This window comes from Chelonia mydas, chromosome 2, assembly GCF_015237465.2.
Source record: "Chelonia mydas isolate rCheMyd1 chromosome 2, rCheMyd1.pri.v2, whole genome shotgun sequence".
In the NCBI taxonomy this organism is placed as follows: Eukaryota; Metazoa; Chordata; order Testudines; family Cheloniidae; genus Chelonia; species Chelonia mydas.
Window position 1 is genome coordinate 110,204,257 of NC_057850.1, and position 20,235 is coordinate 110,224,491.

Sequence of the window (20,235 nt, forward strand, 5' to 3'; positions counted from 1 at the left end):
GGGTTTATTACAAGAGTGGGTGGGTGAGGTTCTGTGGCCTGCGATGTGCAGGAGGTCAGATTAGATGATCATAATGGTCCCTTCTGACCTTAGAGTTTATGAGTCTAACAGAAGCATGTGCAGAGGAATGGAGGGAAAAAGTGGGGAGAACAGCACTCATGAAAGCTGGAGAAGATCTAACAAAGAGCAAAGGGAGAGAATCTGATTAATTCCCCCCACCCCCCACCAGAACAAAGGGCTTATCTCATGAAACTTGATTCAAGATTACAAAAGTACTTTCCTATCATTATTTTTTCATCTAAGTGACTGCTGTATTTGCTAAGGCGAGGTCACATGTTGGTGATCAGGGTCATGATTAAGAGGCTGGGAGAAGTGGCAGTCTATGAGACTGTGGATGAGACGGGAGGTGTCCATCTCTATTAAGATGTCGTCCACACTATGAAATAGTTTGCGAGCCCCTGTCCTGCTGTATCAGTACAGCCATGACACACATACAATATCGATACACATGCAAACATTTACACAGCAGCTTTACCAAAGAAAGACATTGAGATCCTCAGTACAGGAGTGGACTGTTCCTTTAAGGGAAGTAGTGGTGCAGAGCATTCAGGAACACCTACTTACCAGTTAAGTGGTTGGCAATCCTGGCAATGGGTTTAGGAGGCAGGGCAGGGGGCTGTTTGAGGAGGGACACCTGTTTCACTGGGGTGTCCTCATGGTCTCCAGGGAAAGCAGCAGATTTTTTGGGGGGAAGTAGCAGGACTGGTTTAGCTGAAGGATCTTGGGACAGGAGAACTCCAGACTCACTGGATGTGGGGCTCTCTTCAGACACTGGAGGACACAACCACATCATAGACGCAACAACGTTACAAGCAGAGTGGCAGCAGGTACAGTAATAGTAAGAGAAGAAAAGCAGCACAGAGATGCAGATTAAAAACATAACTAAAAGATTTTGCTCAAACATCATAAAACACAAAGAGAGAGAGAAAGACACACACACACACACACACACACACACACACACACACCTACACCACAGGCCAATTTCAGCACTGGGTCATTCTCCATTAAAATCAATGGAGCATCTCTCACTGACACCAGAGTTGAATTTAGTCCCACACCCCTTTAACACAATCAAGAGCCTTGAAATGTCAAACCCCAGACTCTCTAGACGGGTAACAATACACAATCAATAAACAAGTAGCTAGTCGACAGGTTTATGCTTCCACACAACGGCATCCTGCCCATTTCTCTGTCAGGGTCCATTATATTTTCAAAAGACCACTCAGTTGTGCAGGATCACGGATATTCAGTTATACCAATTACACATTCCTTTTCATTCTTCCTCTTTGGAGCAATGTGCAATAGTCGCCACACAGCTGGTGAAAGGCACATGCCTCCAAAATGCTTTCTGAAGTCTGCTGTAGAACTGAGCGGTACAGCTGAAAGGCAACACCAGAGTCAATCATCTTGATTCTTAAGAACGCTATTTTCTTATGTAACTGTTTCTTCTCTGGAGCTATGCCTTTTACAGCGGGGCTGAATTTGGCCCATTACTATTTGAATGGTATTGTGGTTTCCATCCAGTTCCCTCTCTCTCTCAAAATAACAGACATGGAAATTGTTATGTTGTTGCTGTTGTACAGTATAATTGAACGGCTTTTTCTTCAACAGGTGCAAGGCCTAGCTGATCCACGTCTCAGCTGAGCATATGCAGCTGAGGTACGAAGACTGTGACCCCTTTCTAGTCAAACTGTGATTTGAGAGGCATTCCACTGAAGCCAAAGGTATTACTTCTGATTCAATCAGACGCAGCTCAAGTGGACCGTTGTTTCTCACCAGAGACACCCCATTTAACTTTCTCAAGGACAGCAAAAGCAGAAGTTGAACACTAAAGCAGGTGCTCTTTAACAGGAGGTTCTGGCTGGTCGTCCTGAAGCTGCGAAAGGGATCGCTACCAGTGACCTCTTTAGAATGGCCAGGTTTTAGATTCCCAAAGTCAGAACTTCTTTACATAAGGTTCTCTATTTGAGCTGGTGAAGGGATGGGTCTAGGCGTCTGCACCAGGGACAGGTGGATCAAGTCAGATAAAATAAGAAGTTAAATTAAGTTTGGTCCTAGACTTAAATCCAACCTTTCTGATGTTAATACAAATAATAATGTGGTTGCTTCCCTCCAACCCCCCATATTTTCATGCCTGTGCCTCTCCAGGACCAGCAGCACATATGCTGAAATACCATGAGAAAAAGAGTCCAGACAGTTTGCTTAATTACCTAGATTTTTGGAAGTTCCTCCTCATCTAAACAGACACTCCAAATCTTTTAAGAGATGCCCAAAGCTAACTTGAACATTGTCACTCCCTCATCCACAACGAGACCTCTCATTCCTTATGTGAAGATAGCTCTTTTGCCACTCAGTGACCCAATGGGTCTGAGTAGATTTTTCTGACCTATCAATTTACCCTAAGATCTGAAATCACAGCTCCTGTGCTAAGCTTTCTTTATTGAGCAGCTGCTCTTGAGTCACTAGTCTTGTGAATTGGAAAGCAGAAGGTTACTTCTGAGCTATACAATGTCTCAACCTTGTCCACATGATAAATGGTCTGCTCTTTCTTTTATCTTAACTATGTTCTCATTCTGCTCTGGATGTGAGAATCCCTCAGAACTCCTTATCACAGGTCCCCTCCATGTTAGGACCTTGGCATTACCTACCAAGCTATTTGCTTTGTTACAACAATCAGTGAAACATAAAACTCTCCTCTCTAAATCTGAAAGTACGCAAGATGTGCCAGGCTTTTGCTTTCATTACAAAATCTTCTTTCCAAATAGCAAAGAACACAGAATATCAATGAGAAAATGAAATTAAATCTATACAGTTTCCAGACTTGAAATGTACAATGATTTTACTTTGCATTCTGATTTATGCGTTACTCACTAGTAGTATATTTACAGAAAGACGGTAACCCTAGTCTGTAGTCCTGCATACAGATGGGACCGAGTTACGAAGTTTGGACCTGAATCCAGACTTTCCCCAAGTTCTGAAATGTTTGGATCTGAGGTTCCGGTTCTGGCTTATATCTACTTCTGTATGTCAAGAGCACTCCTGTGTGTTAAATATTAAGTACCAAAGATCAAAAACCATCAGAAGCCAATTTTAAAAAGCTTTAAAGAGCATAATGTTGAAAAAATTCTATATTTTGTATCTTAGAATGAAAACAGAAATGTTACCTGCCCCATCCATGATATCTGTGGTTGGCAGCACCTCATATGTACAGGGTTCCCCAGACGCGGAACCTGATTCCAGTTCTGCTAGGCCTGGTAGTGAAATCTGGCTGGAGCTCAGAGCCTGCCCATTCTCCAATGATCCTTCATTTGGTATGGAAAGCTCCCCATCTGATAGCAGTTGGAAGAAAGCACAATGATAATAGATCAAGAATAAGTAAGATATTACAAGAATTTAAATAAAACAGTGTCTGCAAAGAGACTGCCCTAAAGCTGTGGTTTCCTTTGGGTTATCCATGGCCCAAGTACCCAAATGGTGACTACACATCCAACAGTGCACAATGCAACAGTTTATTTAACAGTTATTCAGGCATGGCCTATATTTACAGCAGCCTTATTTACGTTCCCCAGAAATCTTTCTTAGTTCCTCCAGCGTAACAAACTCCTCCTTCACAATATCCTGGTGTTTGTATCACAGTGTTACAAGCTGGGTATGTTGCAATGAAACTTTTCTGCAATGTCAGGTTGAGATGTAACATAATGACATGCAATTTTGCACCTAATGGCATTTCTCTCACTTCAAAAGATGTTTCAAGATTTGGGAAAATCCTGAAAAATGTTCTTGTTGGACATGGGATTATGGCAAGAAAATAATTATGATAATCGGAAATGAGATCAAATGTGAATCATCCCCATTCCTTCTCCACCTTTATATGGTCCAAAAACCAATTTGTATTGCACCTCTGCCAAACCTGCGAAGCGGGGGAGGAGAATGTGCTTGAACTGATGCTATGAAGCTTTTGTATTAATTTGGTTTCCCCTCCACTTGTTTTTATGACATAGGAGACATATAAATAACATCACAGAGGTATATCCCTATTTCACACACCACTTAACCATTAAAGCTCCCAGCATGACCAAGAGTTTAAAGTGATAGACTAACTTTTATGGCCAGTTGGTATAAGGCCTTAATATTGGCATGTAGCAAATCCTAGCTGGAAAACCCACCCATAAAATCCTTTAAAATCTCTCCTTTATCTGCACCAATTTCTGTAGCAGCAACAGATTTCTTTTTCCCATCAAACACTAGTCAGGACTAAAAACATCAGGACATGAGAGAGAGAGAGAGAGAGAGAGAGAGAGAGAGAGAGAGAGTTACTATTATTCTCAAAGGTGTCAACTCTTGTGATTTGACTGCAAGTCTCATGATATTTGGTGTTTTTCCTAACACCTCAGCTGTTGGAGGCATGAGCATCTCACGCCTGGTCTACACTGGGGTGGGGGTGGGGAGAACTGATCCAAGTTACGCAACTTCAGCTACGTGAATAACGTAGCTGAAGTTGACATACTTAGATCTACTTACTGCGGTTCTTCACTGTGGTGGGTCGACTGCTGACGCTCCCCCGTCGACTCTGCCTGTGCTTCTCGCTCCAGTGGCGTACCGGAGTCGACGGGAGAGCGCTCAGTGGTTGATTTATCGCGTCTTCACTAGATGCGATAAATTGACCCCCGCTGGATCGATCGTTCCGGAGGTAAGTGTAGACATGCCCTCAGCTTTTATTAAAACAAAGAAAAACAGTAAGTTTCTACCCCTTGTGGTTGTGGAAAAATGAAAGCCTGAAAACATGATGTGACGGGTTCCCCCCGGGGTGCCACCTGGAACTGGGGTTCCACTGAGCTCTCGGACCCACCAGCCTGGCTCCCTCTAACACTTTACACTCCCACCAGCATGCACAGAGGCAGGGACCCACCCACCTGCAGTTATATGCAGGCACCAACGAGGCACTGCACGAACCAACCATAGAGAAGCTACAGCCAAGATAACCGCCCAGCTCCCCAGCCTAAGACCCCAGAGCTGTACCATCCTGCCCTGATTGAAACCCCGACTGGGATGAATTCATTACCCAGTTCGCCTCTTCCTCAATGTGGAGAGGAATATGCAACAAACTTGTGTTAACCAAGATAAGATTTTTCCCCAGACACTTCACTTAAAGGCACACTAGTTTAGATTAAAACATAAAACAAGTTTATTAACTACAAAAAGATAGATTGTAAGTGATAGCAAACAGATCAAAGCAGATTACCTTGTAAATAAATAAAACTGCAAACCAAACCTAAAATACTAGAAAGATGGGATATGAATTAGCAATTTTCTCACCCTGACTGATACAAGCAGGCTTGCAGCTTCTCAAGGCACAAGCTGCACTTGCTTTGCATGTTGGGCTCCCCACCTCCATTCCAAGTCCTTTTCTTTCAGAGCTTCTCTCAGGTGTTGAGTTGTGGGGAGGTGAAGAACCACGGATGATGTCACTCCCTGCCTTATATAGCTTTTCCATATGGTGGGAACCCTTTTTTTCCAAAATTGGTTCCTAGACCAGTTTGTGGAAAAATACAGGTACCCAAAATGGAGTCCAGAGTGATGTGGTCTGGTCACATGCCCTTGAAGAGTCATTGTAGCCATTACTTACAGGAAGGCTCACCAGGCAGGGGATAAGTTTCTCCTAAGGCCTATTGTTTTTCCTAATGGCCCATTACTCCGAATAGACTCTTCACAACCAGCTCTCTAGGCTGGAAGCATTTTGCCTAGTGGGTGTTACCCAGATGTAACCACATTTGAAATACAGATACCTATTCAAAATTCATAACTTCAGGTCCAAAAAGAATACATGCATACAAAAAGGATCATCATATTCATCAAATCATAATTTTTCCAATGACATCTTACATGACTCATCTTGTACAAACTGCATCATAATTATGTCATAACCATATCATAACTGTACCCCCATGATGCATATGGGGTGTAGTGTCACACATGACCCCAATGCACCCTAACAGTTCAGAAGCCAGAAGGCAAATAGAAAGACCCCAAACCTTATTATTGAAATCAGGAATTTTGGGGCCTGACTTATGATTTTTGAACACTTATGGTTGGCACTGTTACATTCCAAATCACCAAACAGAGATGTACATCACCAAAGTGAGAGGAATCATCTGACAAGTACATTCCCAGCTTAGAAGGCTAAGATGTGCATATCAGTTTGGAAAGAAATGAAAAGCGTAAGTCCATTAGTTTAGCCTCAGGACAATGGCAATTAGTACGTCTGAAGGTAGATTAGCAGCAAAGAATTCAAAATCATGTTTGTGACCTTTAAGACTCCTTTATGAAATATGAAGATGATCTTCTGCTTATTTTTAACCTTGGAATTATTAGGAATATCAGGGTCATGACTTCCTTGGTTTGGGTGGAGGATTTTTGGAGGACTAGCATGACATGGCACAAGAACTCACATGACACAGTGACATCACAATAAGCTGAAACCTGAATAGTAGTTTTCTCAGCACTTAGCTGAGTTGGAAAGGGGAGATAATATTAATAAAACCTGTAGGTTTTAGTCAGTTGTTAACTCAGTGGCCTTAATTTGATCTCACTTGCCCTGATTTTAGACTGCTGTAATTCTGTTGACGGCAGTAGAATGACTTCTGTTGATCTGAAAACAGAATCAGGGTTCTACTCTACCACTAAAGCAGCATTTTCCAAACTATTTTGGCCATGGAACACCTGGTATACATTTACGGAATACTTCTAATATTATTTTGTAGTCGTTTGGTTTTCAAATAAAAAATTGCGTGATTTCTGCTCAAATATATTTTATTTTATAAAACAAAGCAAAAATACAAATTTAAAATAACTTGAACTAACAATTTCTAACTAGAAAGCATGTATAAAGTAGTACAAAAATCAAGTGCAAGACCCTTTTTTTTTTTTTAAATTACGATTCTTTCACGGAACACCTATTCACATCGCGCGGAACACCAGTGTTCCGCGGAACACGGTTTGGGAAATGCTGCGTTAGAGCTAAGTTCAATTTTCTCAGCTCTTCCATGCAAGTATTTCCAATTTGAAACACAGTATTTCAATATACGTTCATTTGATCTAGAGCTAAATTTGACCATAGCTGGTAATAAAGTTTGTACTATGAAAATAGCAAGACTCGCTTGAGGAAAAACGATACATTTTAAAATAAATCTGGGGCCTAATCCTGAGGTGCTGAGTAGAGTTGGATAGGAAATGTTTTCCCATTCTGGGACAGTTTTTGAGCTTTTGATATTTTTTCTTGTCCCAAATTGGGGTGAAAAGTCAAAATCTCAATTGTTTTTTCCAAACTGAGAATCTGAAATATATCTGAATTGGGCCACTCAAAAATTTATCATTTAGATTTCCATTTTTAACCTTTGTTTTTAGTACAAATAAACTGAAATTTTGAAACAAAGTCATTTTCAACATTCTGTTCAATTGGGAGACTGTCGAAACGGATCCTTTGTAATTGGCATTTTCCATAGAAAAAATATTTCATTGGATAATTCCCGACCAGCTCTAGAGTTAAGCACCCTCAGGTCCTACTGACTTCATGCTTTTAGCATGTCTCTGTAGGTGTTCAACACTTATTAAGAGGTGGTATTAAAATTTACCATCTGAGACATGTTTGAAAAAATATCAAGATGACAACACAAATACTTTTGCTTTTTATTTATTTATTTATTTTTGCATAGCAGCAAAACACAAGAAGTCTTTTTGCTGGTGGTAAGATTTATTTATTTTGAACTCATCTTCATTTAATTTCTAAAACCCAATAATTGCCCTTTGGTGCTTGCATTGTGCTGCAGTCTTTTGACATTTAGGGACCATTGTTGAACAGTATGCCCAAAATTTGATCTTGTTTAAAGCAGAGCAACATAAAAGGCTGCTAGTTAACAGCACAGGGAGAGATCAAAGGCTTGGATACAATGGTCATTTGTAGAGTCAAGAATATCCCAGCATGAATTAATCCTGGCTCACAGGCATGCTTGACAACCAGATATAGAAGTCAAATTAATTTTTTTAAAGTGCATTGAAAGCTGCTCTGGATAAATGAAATACAACTGAAAAGAATCTAACCTCAGCATAGTTAGAATCTAGTAATGCAATTACAAAGTATAAAATGATTTAGTCCTGAAGAAGTATGAGTTTAGAATTAATTTAGGCATAAAGATAATACACATACTCGTTTCTCTGTGCATTTGCAAAATCCTTTGCATACTTGCATGGAGCATGTTGTTACATACTGCAGAATTACTTTCCCCAACATCGCATGAGCTTTTGGAAATGTACATTGAACATAAATGAACTCTAGCTAAATGAGAATGAACAGAATAACTTACATTTATTCTACAACAGGAACACATGAGGGCTACTGTTCTCTGCTAATTAGTAGGTATAGCACACCTACTAGTCATTTTAAAAAACAGACATGGCCATAGAGGAAACTATATAACATGGAAGATCCTACACTGACACTTTGATCCATCGTAGCCTGTAAAAGTAACACCATGAGGCTGAAAGTCTAAGTATGTAGAACAGATACTGGGAAGACATGGCCTCCTAAGCATGGTTTAATCTTCCTGAACTCCTCTACACTGCCCCTACCATCTCCACTTTTATGTAACTTTTGAAAACATACTTCTGCTGAGCTACTTCTAGCAAAATCTTGTTCATTTTTATAGAAAACTCTTTTTGTTGTTTGCCTTCCTGGAACTCTGCCTACCTGTCTGTCTTTCTTTAGACTGAGTGCTGCAGGGCAGGGACCTTCTATGTTTGAGTGCTATCACTAACAAATAATGAAATAATAAAAATAATAATTCTGTATACTGGATTATTTAGATCTATATCAGTTGTCTCCTTGAAAATTTTCCTCCTCTCAGGTAATCTGTGTCCAGGCAAGGACACTCACTGGGGTGTGGCTGGTTCTGAGGGGTGCAATACTGTGGTTAGGAAGCAGCCAGACTTATTTTTTCAGTGATGTGCTCTAAAGATTTCAATGTCACATTAAAATCAAAAGGAATCTTTCATTTCTTTCATTACTTCCTAGGGAATCACTCTTATTACTATTTTGGCAGACAGCAAAATCTATTCTAAATAAAATCTTGGCTACTGATTACAAATGAGTCATTAATGGAATTTCTAAGGTCAGAGCTCAATCCTTTCCTCAGACAGACAAGTGCAATCTGCAATGTCTGTTGAAATATCATGTACTATATTCTGGAGAGCAAGAAATGAACTCTTAAATGTCTGAGATTGCTCTCTGGCCTATGATTGCTTTGTCTACCCATATTTATTAGGGATGAATATGGCCCTTCGTTTTCAGTTTTTATTTTATTTAATTTTCCCCGAGAATTTATCAGTATTTATTACCACAAAAACAAAAACAGGTGAAAATCAGTGCAAAAAACTACTAATAATTTTTCTGGGTAAATATCAGGGTTTATTTTGGTGGAAAGACAGGGGGGAAAAGTATTCAGTAGACTAATGCCCTGAATTCTGTTCATCAGTGTGGTTTGCTGCAGAACTAAAACAGAACTCAAAACACAATGCCACTTCTGAGTTTAAGAAAAAACAATATATCTCTAATTCCCAAATAAAACTTTTCATTTGAATAAACCATTTTCCATTGTAGAATTAGAACGATTATCCTACAAATATTTACTTTTAATAATTGGGCCACACCATCTGCAGCACATACACTCAGCTTCATCCTTTTCTCCTGTTTTTGTTTTTTTTAAACTTTCAGATATTTCCTTGGGTTCTGAAATGTATTCTGAGCTCAACACTCTAACTGACAGTGATATACTGGAGGTGATCAAGCTGTCCAGCTGATCACATTCCCTCCTCCTTGCTGCACTACTGAGGCTCCCCCTTCCACTACACACAAACACAAAGCACAACCACTTGTCCTAGTAGGAGGAGGCACAGCACCTTCTCTCCGCAAGTTTCAGCAGGTTTCACACACTCAAGGTCAGTAAATCCTCAAGGCACTTTGGGCTACAACCAGAAATTTGGATCAATGTCCCTCATATTGTTAAAACCAGCAGGAAGACACTGAGTCTACAGAAGGTGGAGATAGCCACCACTTCTCTGATGAAGCCATTGTAACCACATCTCTTAAGCAACTGTTAGCCTCAAGTTCAATAAATTCCTTGTCACGAACACTCTCACCTAGATTAACCTTGTCAACACTGCCACTTTACAGCTCTGAAACGTTCTCGCTCAGGGGTGTGAAAAAACACGCCGAGCACTGCAAGTTTCAGCACTGTAAAGTGGCAGTGTAGACAGTCCACCAGTGCAGGGAGCTGCTACTCCCCTCGTGGTGCTGGTTTCTGTACAGTGCTGGGAGAGCTCTCTCTCCCAGAGCTGGTGCCGCGACTACACAGCCACGTTAAAGAGCTGCTCCGGCAGCGCTTTAATGTCGGTAGTGAAGACAAAACAGGTATCAAAATACTATGAGAAAGAGTACTCCTGGGGCTGAAACCATGGAACAATGGACATTCTGAAAGATAGCTTGTTTTCATGATGCTTACAGTTTGATTTCTATATGAAAATGAGAGAGATGTGGAGAAGTTCTTACATTTTGGATGCCTACCCGACCCAGGAGCAAACATCAGACATGTTTGAAATGTCCCTGTCAATAGAGTCAACTGGTCAGATTCACATGTGTTGACATAAATGGGTGCAAAAATTTCTTCTCTCTGTACAATCTGGCCCACTGTGTCCCCAGGCCATGTCACCCAAGGGATGGCAAGTGTTGCTGCTCAAGGTAGCAGCTTTAATTTAAACTAAACTCTACACAAGAGACCCACTGATGATGGCTGTTGAGGGGATGTGTTGCCATGACCACAATTACTCCATAGTCAGTGCAACCAAATCTTTGTAAGACAATGTGGCCCTTGGACTCTTAGGGACTGATCTTTACTGCCTTGTGAAGCAATTTATGACTGCACAGGGTGAGTGAAAAGTGGGTATAAAATTGTACCATGGGGGAATTCTGTCTGATAGTATTTTAAACTCACTACACAAGTTGCAAGGCAGTGGGAATAAGGTCTGAGATATGAGTGTGTATCTGTGTGTAGTGGCAGACATCAGATAATCAGTTTAAGATGTGTAATGACTGGTTTACGAAAAAAATGGGTTTTTTTAAATGCTGCATTGCAGATAGAGGCTGTACTTTAAAACTCACAACACTATCTACCACAAACCATTTAGAGCAGCAGGAACCTAATCAAACAGTTTTTTTTTTAAAAAAATATATACAGTACTTGCAAACCCTGACTTGTACTTTCATAGACTCAATCACAGAATCCTAGAAATTGAAGATGACCAAAACCGATTAAGCGGTTTAGCCAACTCCTTGCCAATGCTTGGTCATTTCATGCAGTGTATTCTTGAGTGATTTCTCTTGTAATGATTTAAGATACGGGGCCAGTGTTGTGATGAACACCTTTCTTGCTCCATGAATGTTGCATCTGGAATGTTGCACTGTGATGTACTGTGTCTTGTTAGATTTCACCTGCCAGATGACACTACATCATCAAAAAAGTCACCAAGCACTCAGTGAGTGAGACAGAAGGAGTGAGATATCTTGAAAGGCCTGTGAGACAAAGGCAGGAAGCCAGCTCTCTAATCCTGCTTTTTCTTCATCCAGGATAATATTAAGGCAGAGGCTAAAGCATGCTGTGGATCCAGCATTTTAGGTACTCAGTTCAGTTTATCTACATTATTTTTACTTTGCTAAGTATGAGTCTTTTTAATGAATATAAAGGAAAAAATACTCATTCACTTGTCAATTCTACTTGTTGCTGTCTGCTCTGCTCTCATCTTATGAAAAAGGGAGGCAGGGACCTACTGTCTGCACAAGATGCTTCCTTTGGGAAGAAGGCACTACAATTAGGACAATAAGGTCCTTCTTTATGAGTACTGTTTGCCAGGTCCACCACCAATTCCTTTTGACTGTCCCACAGGATCGGAGAAAAGGAACATACAACAGAAAATTACGCATTAGTAATTCCATTTTTTGTCATTTTATGTTCTCTCATCTTACAACCTCCCCTTCTTCCTTTCAAAGATTGGTGCCAATTCTCACACTCCTATCTTTTTAACCAGAAGAAGATGGAGGTGGTGGGGAGACTGGAGCTTGCATAGAGGAAGACTCACTCTTTTGCATCCTTTCCTCCTGATAGGCAGAATCATATAACACCAAAGGTCATCGTCTGTTTTGTAGGTTGTGAGAAGAGAGATATACAACCAAGTTTTTTATATGCTGCCTCTGCTGTTCTTGACATGAAAAGCTAAAAAATAAAATACAAAGGAAGAGCAGAATTTCCACAGCTTGTTTTCAGGTGAGGAACTCTGGACAAGTTTTCATCTGCTTCTTGAAGGACAATACCATATTACAAGCCAGAACATTATCACACAATGAGGGCGATTATTCAGCATGGTATACAATGTTCTATCTTGATGCCTTGTGAGGCTTAACTACTACAGCTTTTTGTTTTCTGCCTTGGTGTTACCAAAGTTGCAGGAGACCAAATATTTAAGCCTTGACCCGGGTGCCTACTTGGACATCAGCATGCAAGCACAGGTGCATTTTCCACACAGTCAGACACCTTGTTGCTTTTCTTTCTTGCCCTCACTGAGCAACAAAACTGACAGCAGATTTTCAGCTGATCAGCCTAAAAGTCTGGACAAATCTCTCGGGCAACGTCCTAACTTGTTTTCAGTCATATTTCAGGGACCTTTTCCTAAGTGTTTTCATTTGGATAAGAATCAGTTTTGTTAAACTACAATGGGGAACATGGTTCATTTTGATTCCTGCTCCTTTATTATGTTACATAGAGATGATCAACAAGACTTCCATTACAAGGCCATTTTTCACACACATCTCTAAGTCAGGACTGTGAAAGGATTTTTGTCTCAAAAGATTTATGGTTATTGTCAGAACAGAGAAAAAGTGGTTTTTTTTTAATTTACAGTCACTTTTAAAAATGCTTTAAACAGTGCTATTTAAAATTAGCCTCTTTGTACATTTGATTTTTTTTTAATTTCCTGCTCTTCTAACTTCAAATGGACAGGTTAGTAATAAATCAATTGCTTTCTCTTTTTCTTTTTACGTACATCTAGCTGTAGAGAAAAAACACCCACATATGGGTAAGGATTTTTAAAACAATTTTTAAAACAAATCAAAACCTATTCCCTGTCACTAGCAGACCAAATTCTCTGCTGATGTAAATTAGCATAGCTCCACTGAAGTAAACGGAGCAGTGCCAATCTACATATGCAGAGAATTTGGCCCTGTGTGTCTATAAATTAATTGCAGAGGCCAGAGTTGGAAGGTTTCATCAATTTCCTAATACCAGTGTTGGCACTAAACATTTTCACGGTCAGAAATTAGAGCTAAAAATATCCACTGTAAAATTCTCCCATGTAAGATGTTTCCTCTTCAATGCAGGGTTTACAAAAATTTCTCTACCAGCACACTGATACAGGCAACTACTTTCTATGAGAGTTGAGTCTTATTAGTCACTCCATTTTAGTGCAGCAAGATGCATGAGTTTGGCTGTTACTGTTCTTCCTTCTTCCCACGAGGCACTCCTCCCTCCAGACATAATCTAGGCTTCACTGGTAATTGTGGGTGCTTAACACCTCTGAAAACCAAGCCACTTTTATGAAAGTGACTGTGGTCCTCCTGGTCCAGCTCCAAGTGAAGCCAGTAAGAGTCTTCTCACTGATTCCAATGGGAGCTGGATCAGGCTACACATACACAATTTCTCTCTCTCTCTCTCAAAACTTAAAAATTTGGCTCTCTTTTTCAAAAACTAAATCTTCTCTACAGATGTGGAATGTATTGCTCGTGGCTTATTTTTGCAGTGTTAAAATCTATTATACAATGTTTTATATTAAATCATTCTGAAGCTATAACAAACTGCGGATGACTAAAGCAAAGTATGAAGCTATGGAGATGCAGTAGTGATGCTGTTTGCACAGATAGGAATTTTGATTTCCAGACTGTAAAAATTCTTTCCAGGTTGACGACTGGCACAGAAAATCTGACGTGAAGATCAGAAGATTGGCTGTAGCAAGGGCTGAAATGGGTAATGGGATTACGGTGATTCTGCATTCTCTGCTCACACCACATTACAAAGCATATTGCAAAAACTATATATATTAATAAAAGCCATCTTTCCTCACAAATGTCAATCAGACATATTTAAAAATTCTAACATCATGGTAAAGTATATTTAGTCTTGGAAAAGTGAATTTAAAGGATATATAATTAATTTAAAGGAATCTTGGCTTTCCGATGAAGTTCCAGTGATTAAATTCTGAAATTGTTTCCTGTGTTGGATTTCCATTAAAGTCAATGGAAAATCTGCCCCTGGACCACTTGAAGGTCTGCGGCTCATATTTTTACCTGTCCCTGGCAGGTCACATGATATCATGCCTTCTTGATAATAGGAAAGCTATTTTAGAGTTTTTGGTCATTGAAAAATTAAGCCTCCAAGCCCACAGAAAAATGCTTATCTTTATGCAGGTGAGTAGTTCCATTGATGTCACATGACAGAAGCAGAAGTCACTGGGAATGTTCATAAACATAAAGTCAAGCATATATGTAAGTGTTTGCCTTATTCTAACATTTCAGCCACTGTGAAATCTGTCCATGGTATTAAAGTAATCTTACTGCAGAGGCATGCAAAAAAATAAAAAAAAAATTTTAAATTAGAAACCAGGAAATATTGTAAAGCTTTATATGACAATCCAATATCTTTTTCTTTTTATTTAAAATGAATAATGTTGTTTGGTGTGAAAAATGGTTTTATTGGACAGGTTTGTGATGACCTAAAATAACTCACTTATGGCTTCTGCCAGGATAAACAACATATTCAAACAACTGGTTACCTTATGAACAGCTAAATTATTCCAGTAGTCCCTGGATTTCAAGTAATCCTCTTTGTCCTGAATTCCCCTTTCACAGCCTCCGGTATGGATATGTTATGTTCTTTTATAGTGATTTGCCTTATCTGCTCTTGTAGTACAATACAGGATAGTGAACAGATCTTACAAACTCATGCCAATAAAAACACCACACACCACCACACCACCATGTACAGTAAACAAGCACGCTCTCTCTCTGTCTCACACACACAGAGTTTTTTTATAATTCTGTATTTCAAAGTGCAGTAGGTCCTTACTTTAATACCATGCATTATTTCTTTTTCCTCACAATTGCATATGTTTTCAGACTTAGGTGTCCTATTTTAGGCACCCAAATCCATATCTGGGGACATATAGAAGTAGTCTGATTTTCAGAGGCGCTGGGATGCAGTTCCTAATGATAGGCAGAGTGTTTGATGATATAGTATTTCATTACAGAAGACAATGTCACATATGTATGTGTGGAAGGGGATTTTCCTTCTGCACTTGGATTTTCTTGCTATCAGTGTAGAGTGAGCCCTCTTTAGTGGCGCTATATACTACATGTTTGTTTATTTATTTAGATATATGTACTATGGTTCCAATTTAGGAAAGCATAACCTACTCAGGACAGCACTGAGCATAAGCGGAAATGCTGTACTACACAGGGATGGATTTAAGCATATGCTCAAGTGCTTTCCCGAATTAGGGCCTATAAAAAGAGCACCCACCCTCCATCTGCTCTAAGACCCCTTGAGATAACTTAAAATACAAATAAAAATGCACCCCATTATAACTCAACTGCAGTCATTCCAGCCCTTATAACCATCCCCAACTAGCAAACCAGGCAAACGACCTTTCCTCTTCAACAGTAAATCACCCTCACAAGTCTCCCCTGCCCATTTCAAATGTTCAGGGGAAAAAAAAGATGAGCTTTACAACATGTCTTAAAGGTCATCAGATTCAGCCTTTCCTGGAGAAAGGTGGGGAGTAAGTTCTAATGCAAAGGAGTCCCAATTCAATCAGATTCCAGCTCTAGCGCTTCTCCTTATCTCAATTGTAGCTCTGTGCCATGATGAGAGAAAGGGTCTCTTAGATAGACCCATTTAGTGTATGTCTACACAGCACACTAAGCCTTGGCTCAGACTCAGGTTTGAGCCCAAGTCCAAGCCCCACTTCCATCCGCATAGAAATTAGCCTGATGACATATTTAGTGCAACAGACTATTTTTTTAATCACTGGAAGGAGTTATTCATGTTTCTTGGTGACACCCAAAGATATATATAAAATTAGTTAAGTGGACAAGAATTGCAAGCTTCCACAATGAAGTAGCATCTGAGCTGACTTCACAGAAATAAGGGCAAAGAGTAAGGCAGAAGTACTGCTAAAAATAAAGTGTTAGAAAGTGGCTAAAACAAACAAGCTGAAATGTGTAATTTAATTACAAACACTTTTGTAATTTTTGAATTCACTTAAATGGTTGTAATCTGTGGGATGGGAATGAGTTAGGCGCCTGACTCACTCCACACAAAACAATAACAGGATGAAGACGACGATGAGGTGGCCTATTTAAGTATTTATCCACAGTGGAACAGCCATTGGGCCAGAGAGAGAGAGAGAGAGAGAGAATGATTCTGTAGTCCGGTGGTTAGGGCATCCACCCGGGACACTGGAGACCCAGGGTCGAGTTCCCCGGCTCTATTCATTCTTTCATTATTTATCCATAATGGAACAATCTTCAACTGGAGAGACAGAGGGAGCCCCAATATCAGAATATCCATAGCTCAGTTGCTAGACCACTTTTCTAACAGGTAGGAGACACCTGTTCAAAACCTCTCTCTCCATCAAGAAGAGGGGAGGATTGACCTGGGCCTCCCATAGCCATTGGGCTAAAAGTTATGAGGTATGCAGCAGCATCACCACCACCTCCTCCTTCTCCAGCCAGATATTGAATGGCACACTATCCGGGAGATATGCTCAGAGGCCTCTTACCAGATTGGGCCCCAGACACAACTTAGGCAGGTGAATGCCTGTCTACCCTGGCTTGTGAAACACTTTGGGGCTTATGTGGGAGATAGGCATATGGATGCCAAGAGTGACGTATGCCCAGAGGCCAAAACTTAGGTGCAGATGGAACTTTCACCCTGAAAAGTTAGGCGCTGAGTAAATTTGTGTGTCTACTGGATTTGGCAGGAGTTTGTGAATCACAGTGGAGCCAAAACTGGGATGTAGGCACCGAAAGGCACCTTAGGATGAGATCAGGTGCCTAAATCTGGGCTTTAGGCAACCTTTGTGCTCTTCACACAGGAAACAACAGAACAAACTGAAGGAGAGGTTAGACGACTGACAAATACGTAATAGGCAACGTGTATTTTTTCCCTTACTTAAATGGGATGACATAAAGCAATGAAATTTCATTCTCGGGTGTGAATGTTATTTTTCTTGTCACATTTGTGAAGTATCCAGGTCATGAGTATTATGGATTTTCAAATTTGCCATGGGAATCTGTGGTGCCCTGTGCTCTAAGCAATCCAAAGCAACGTAAATGATTTCCCTTTCCACAATAGTTAATCCAGCAGTTACTCAGCCAGAATGTTGATATCAACAGCACCATGGGTCATTTCATTTTTCTTCACTATGTCCTTGTTAGTAAGAGAAGAGTGATTGCCATACACGGCTATAATTTATCCTTCAACTACTTTACGTATGTTTAATTTTTAACTCTCATTAGATGATTTTTACAATTATTCAAAGTGACAAACCTAAGTAAAATTAAAAGAGAAGTATGAAAGCCTGATTTGGATCTCATTAGGTAAACCACGAGTTAAGGCCATTGAAGTTACTGGTATTATAACATTACAAGATCAGGCCGTAAGACTGTACATACAGTACTGTCAATTTAAAGTTGAGTAGACAAGGTATGATCTCTTACCTTTATCATAGATTTCCTTCAAGACTCCTCGTTTTATAAGCTCCTCTCTGCTTTGCCTCATTGATATTTTTCTTTCCAGAGCTACAATGCAAGGACAAACGTACGATTAAATACAAAAATAAACGCCAAGGCAATTTTGAAAGGTCATGTGCTTTTTATAGCATTTATTTTTACTCTCTGGGCCAAATCTTTGTCCAGTTGAAGTCAATGGCAAAAGTCAGTCCCATTAGTATCTGAAACAGAGACAGCCACAACTCTGTAGATTTCCGCTGGTAGTTGTAACATGACTGTTGATACAAATGAATACAGACTGATTTATTGGGGTGCACTTCTGTACTCTCACTGCTTCATCAAACGTATGAGCTAAGCATATTGGAGAGAATTAGAAAGGATGAGGAGAATGGGGTATAATTCACGTGGAAGGGGGGAGAAGGGAAGATGGAAAGAGATTTGAAGGAGCACTGTCAGTGAATGGCATTTGGCTGTGAAATCTTCCCATACCAGATCAGGATGAGCTCATGCCTTAGCTCCTTTAAAGGGCCTGAACCTGCATCTTTGAAGTCAATGGGAATTTTGTCATTAACTTCAGCGGGAGTAAATTCAGGCCCTTATGGCACAATGCAAGACATGTCTGAAGAGGTCTTTCCTCAAAGGAGGCAGTGACATTTATGTTGGCAAGTCCCCTTCCTCCTATAGATTTCTTCCCAAAGAAAGGAGTCTTGTGAAATACACCCCTCATGAAGGGGGAAGTGGAGAATAGGCTATGTTCAGGATGAACGAGAGCCATGTCCTCATCTGGTGTAAATCAGAGAAGTTCCATTAACTTCAATGAAGCTCCCCTTACCTACACCAGTTAAGGATCTGGCCAAACACGTTATAATTCTTATTTTGGTGCCTAGATACCATGGTGATCAGGGAACCAGAAAGACAGATAGAATCATGTTGTTTGATTAGTTCAACAATAATTTTAAAGCAATGTCCAGTTAACCAAGACATCAAAAAATAATTGGCCTTATCTGTCCATTCAGGCATGTATCGGAGAGTGAGCAAGGGGTGCATAAAATGATGCATAGGGTTTGCTGAGATTTTGTGTGCTCTGTGAGAAACCAAGGCATAGCTTGCCAAAAAGGAAGCATAGTCAAGGGCAAATCCCTAGAGCCATATGCTCTCCTGTCAGGTCCAGCACACAAAAAATGAACCAGGAGGAAGCAACTTCAAGCTGTGCAAGACAGATTTAAAGTGAAAGAGGCACTGAAATGACTTTTTCTTCCCCTCCAAACATGAGAACATAACCACTGGTTGTGCGGCTGCGAGTTCTCTGTTCCTCAAGTCAGGAGACACTGCGTACTTGGAGGATGGGTGAGGTTTATATTGACAACTTGTTTGCTATTAGATATATGCTGTGTGATGATCAGTTTTAAGATACTAAGGCCTGGGACCTGGTGCCTATTATAACTCTGCTTATAAAAGGTACGGTGTCTGATGGAAGTAATTTCTGTCTCTCCTTTTTTATCTAATTTTTAGATTTGATTATATATCTCTCAAGATAAAAAAATAAAAACAAGTAGTCAACATCTAACATCTGAAAAAAGCAATATATGAACATTTGTGTATATTAAACACACTTACATTTCCTTACACATTGAAATCCCAGAATGATCATCATATCATCTTGAACATGTCCAATTGACCTCTAATGTCAATTAGCCTTTAAAGGCTGTTCTCTATACTGGAACAGAAGGCTTCAGACCCAATACCCCATCACCTTCTAGAGTTTTATGTCTATATGTGTGTCCCAGATGATATTATCTGCTGCTTTGATCACCCTCTACATTTAACATAACAAATCTCTTACAAGAGACCTAATCTATACAATATGGATAATATTTTCAAAAGTGACTTTGATATTTAGGAGCCTACGTCCCACTGACTTTCAATGAGATTTAGACTCCTAAGTACCTAAGACACTTTTGAAATGAGCCTTAGGGTACATCTACACTCCAAGCTGGAGGAACAAATTCCAACTCAAGGAGACATACCTGTGCTAGCTCTGATCAAACTAGTGTACTAAAAATAGAAGTATAGCCGTGGCAAGAGGGGCTAGCTGCCCTGAGTACATGCACAGCATCTTTGACTGGTATGGTCTCAGGACAGCAAGTCAGTGGCCACTGCTTGCGTCGTTGTGGCTACTCTCTATTTTTGGTGCACTAATTTGAGCACAGCCAGCGAGAGTATGTCTCCTTGAGCTGGAATTTACGCTTGCAGCTCAAAGTGTAAACATACCCTTAGTCACTTTGGCC

At 40.1% G+C, this 20,235-nt stretch overlaps 1 protein-coding gene across 11 annotated transcripts in view; it reads right to left on the minus strand.

The window, feature by feature from the left end:
- Positions 1-20,235, minus strand: part of PHACTR1 (phosphatase and actin regulator 1) — a 423,459-nt gene that overhangs the window by 83,914 nt on the left and 319,310 nt on the right. For 8 of the 11 annotated variants that reach the window (XM_037893144.2, XM_037893141.2, XM_037893142.2 and 5 more), the window contains 3 exons: positions 17,936-18,016; positions 3,228-3,392; positions 625-831 (listed from right to left, as the gene is read on the minus strand). In XM_037893144.2, the coding sequence (XP_037749072.1) occupies positions 625-831; positions 3,228-3,392; positions 17,936-18,016 (453 nt within the window). The remainder of the gene's footprint in view (positions 1-624; positions 832-3,227; positions 3,393-17,935; positions 18,017-20,235) is intronic. The other 3 variants (XM_037893146.2, XM_037893145.2, XM_043540094.1) reach the window with 1 other exon arrangement.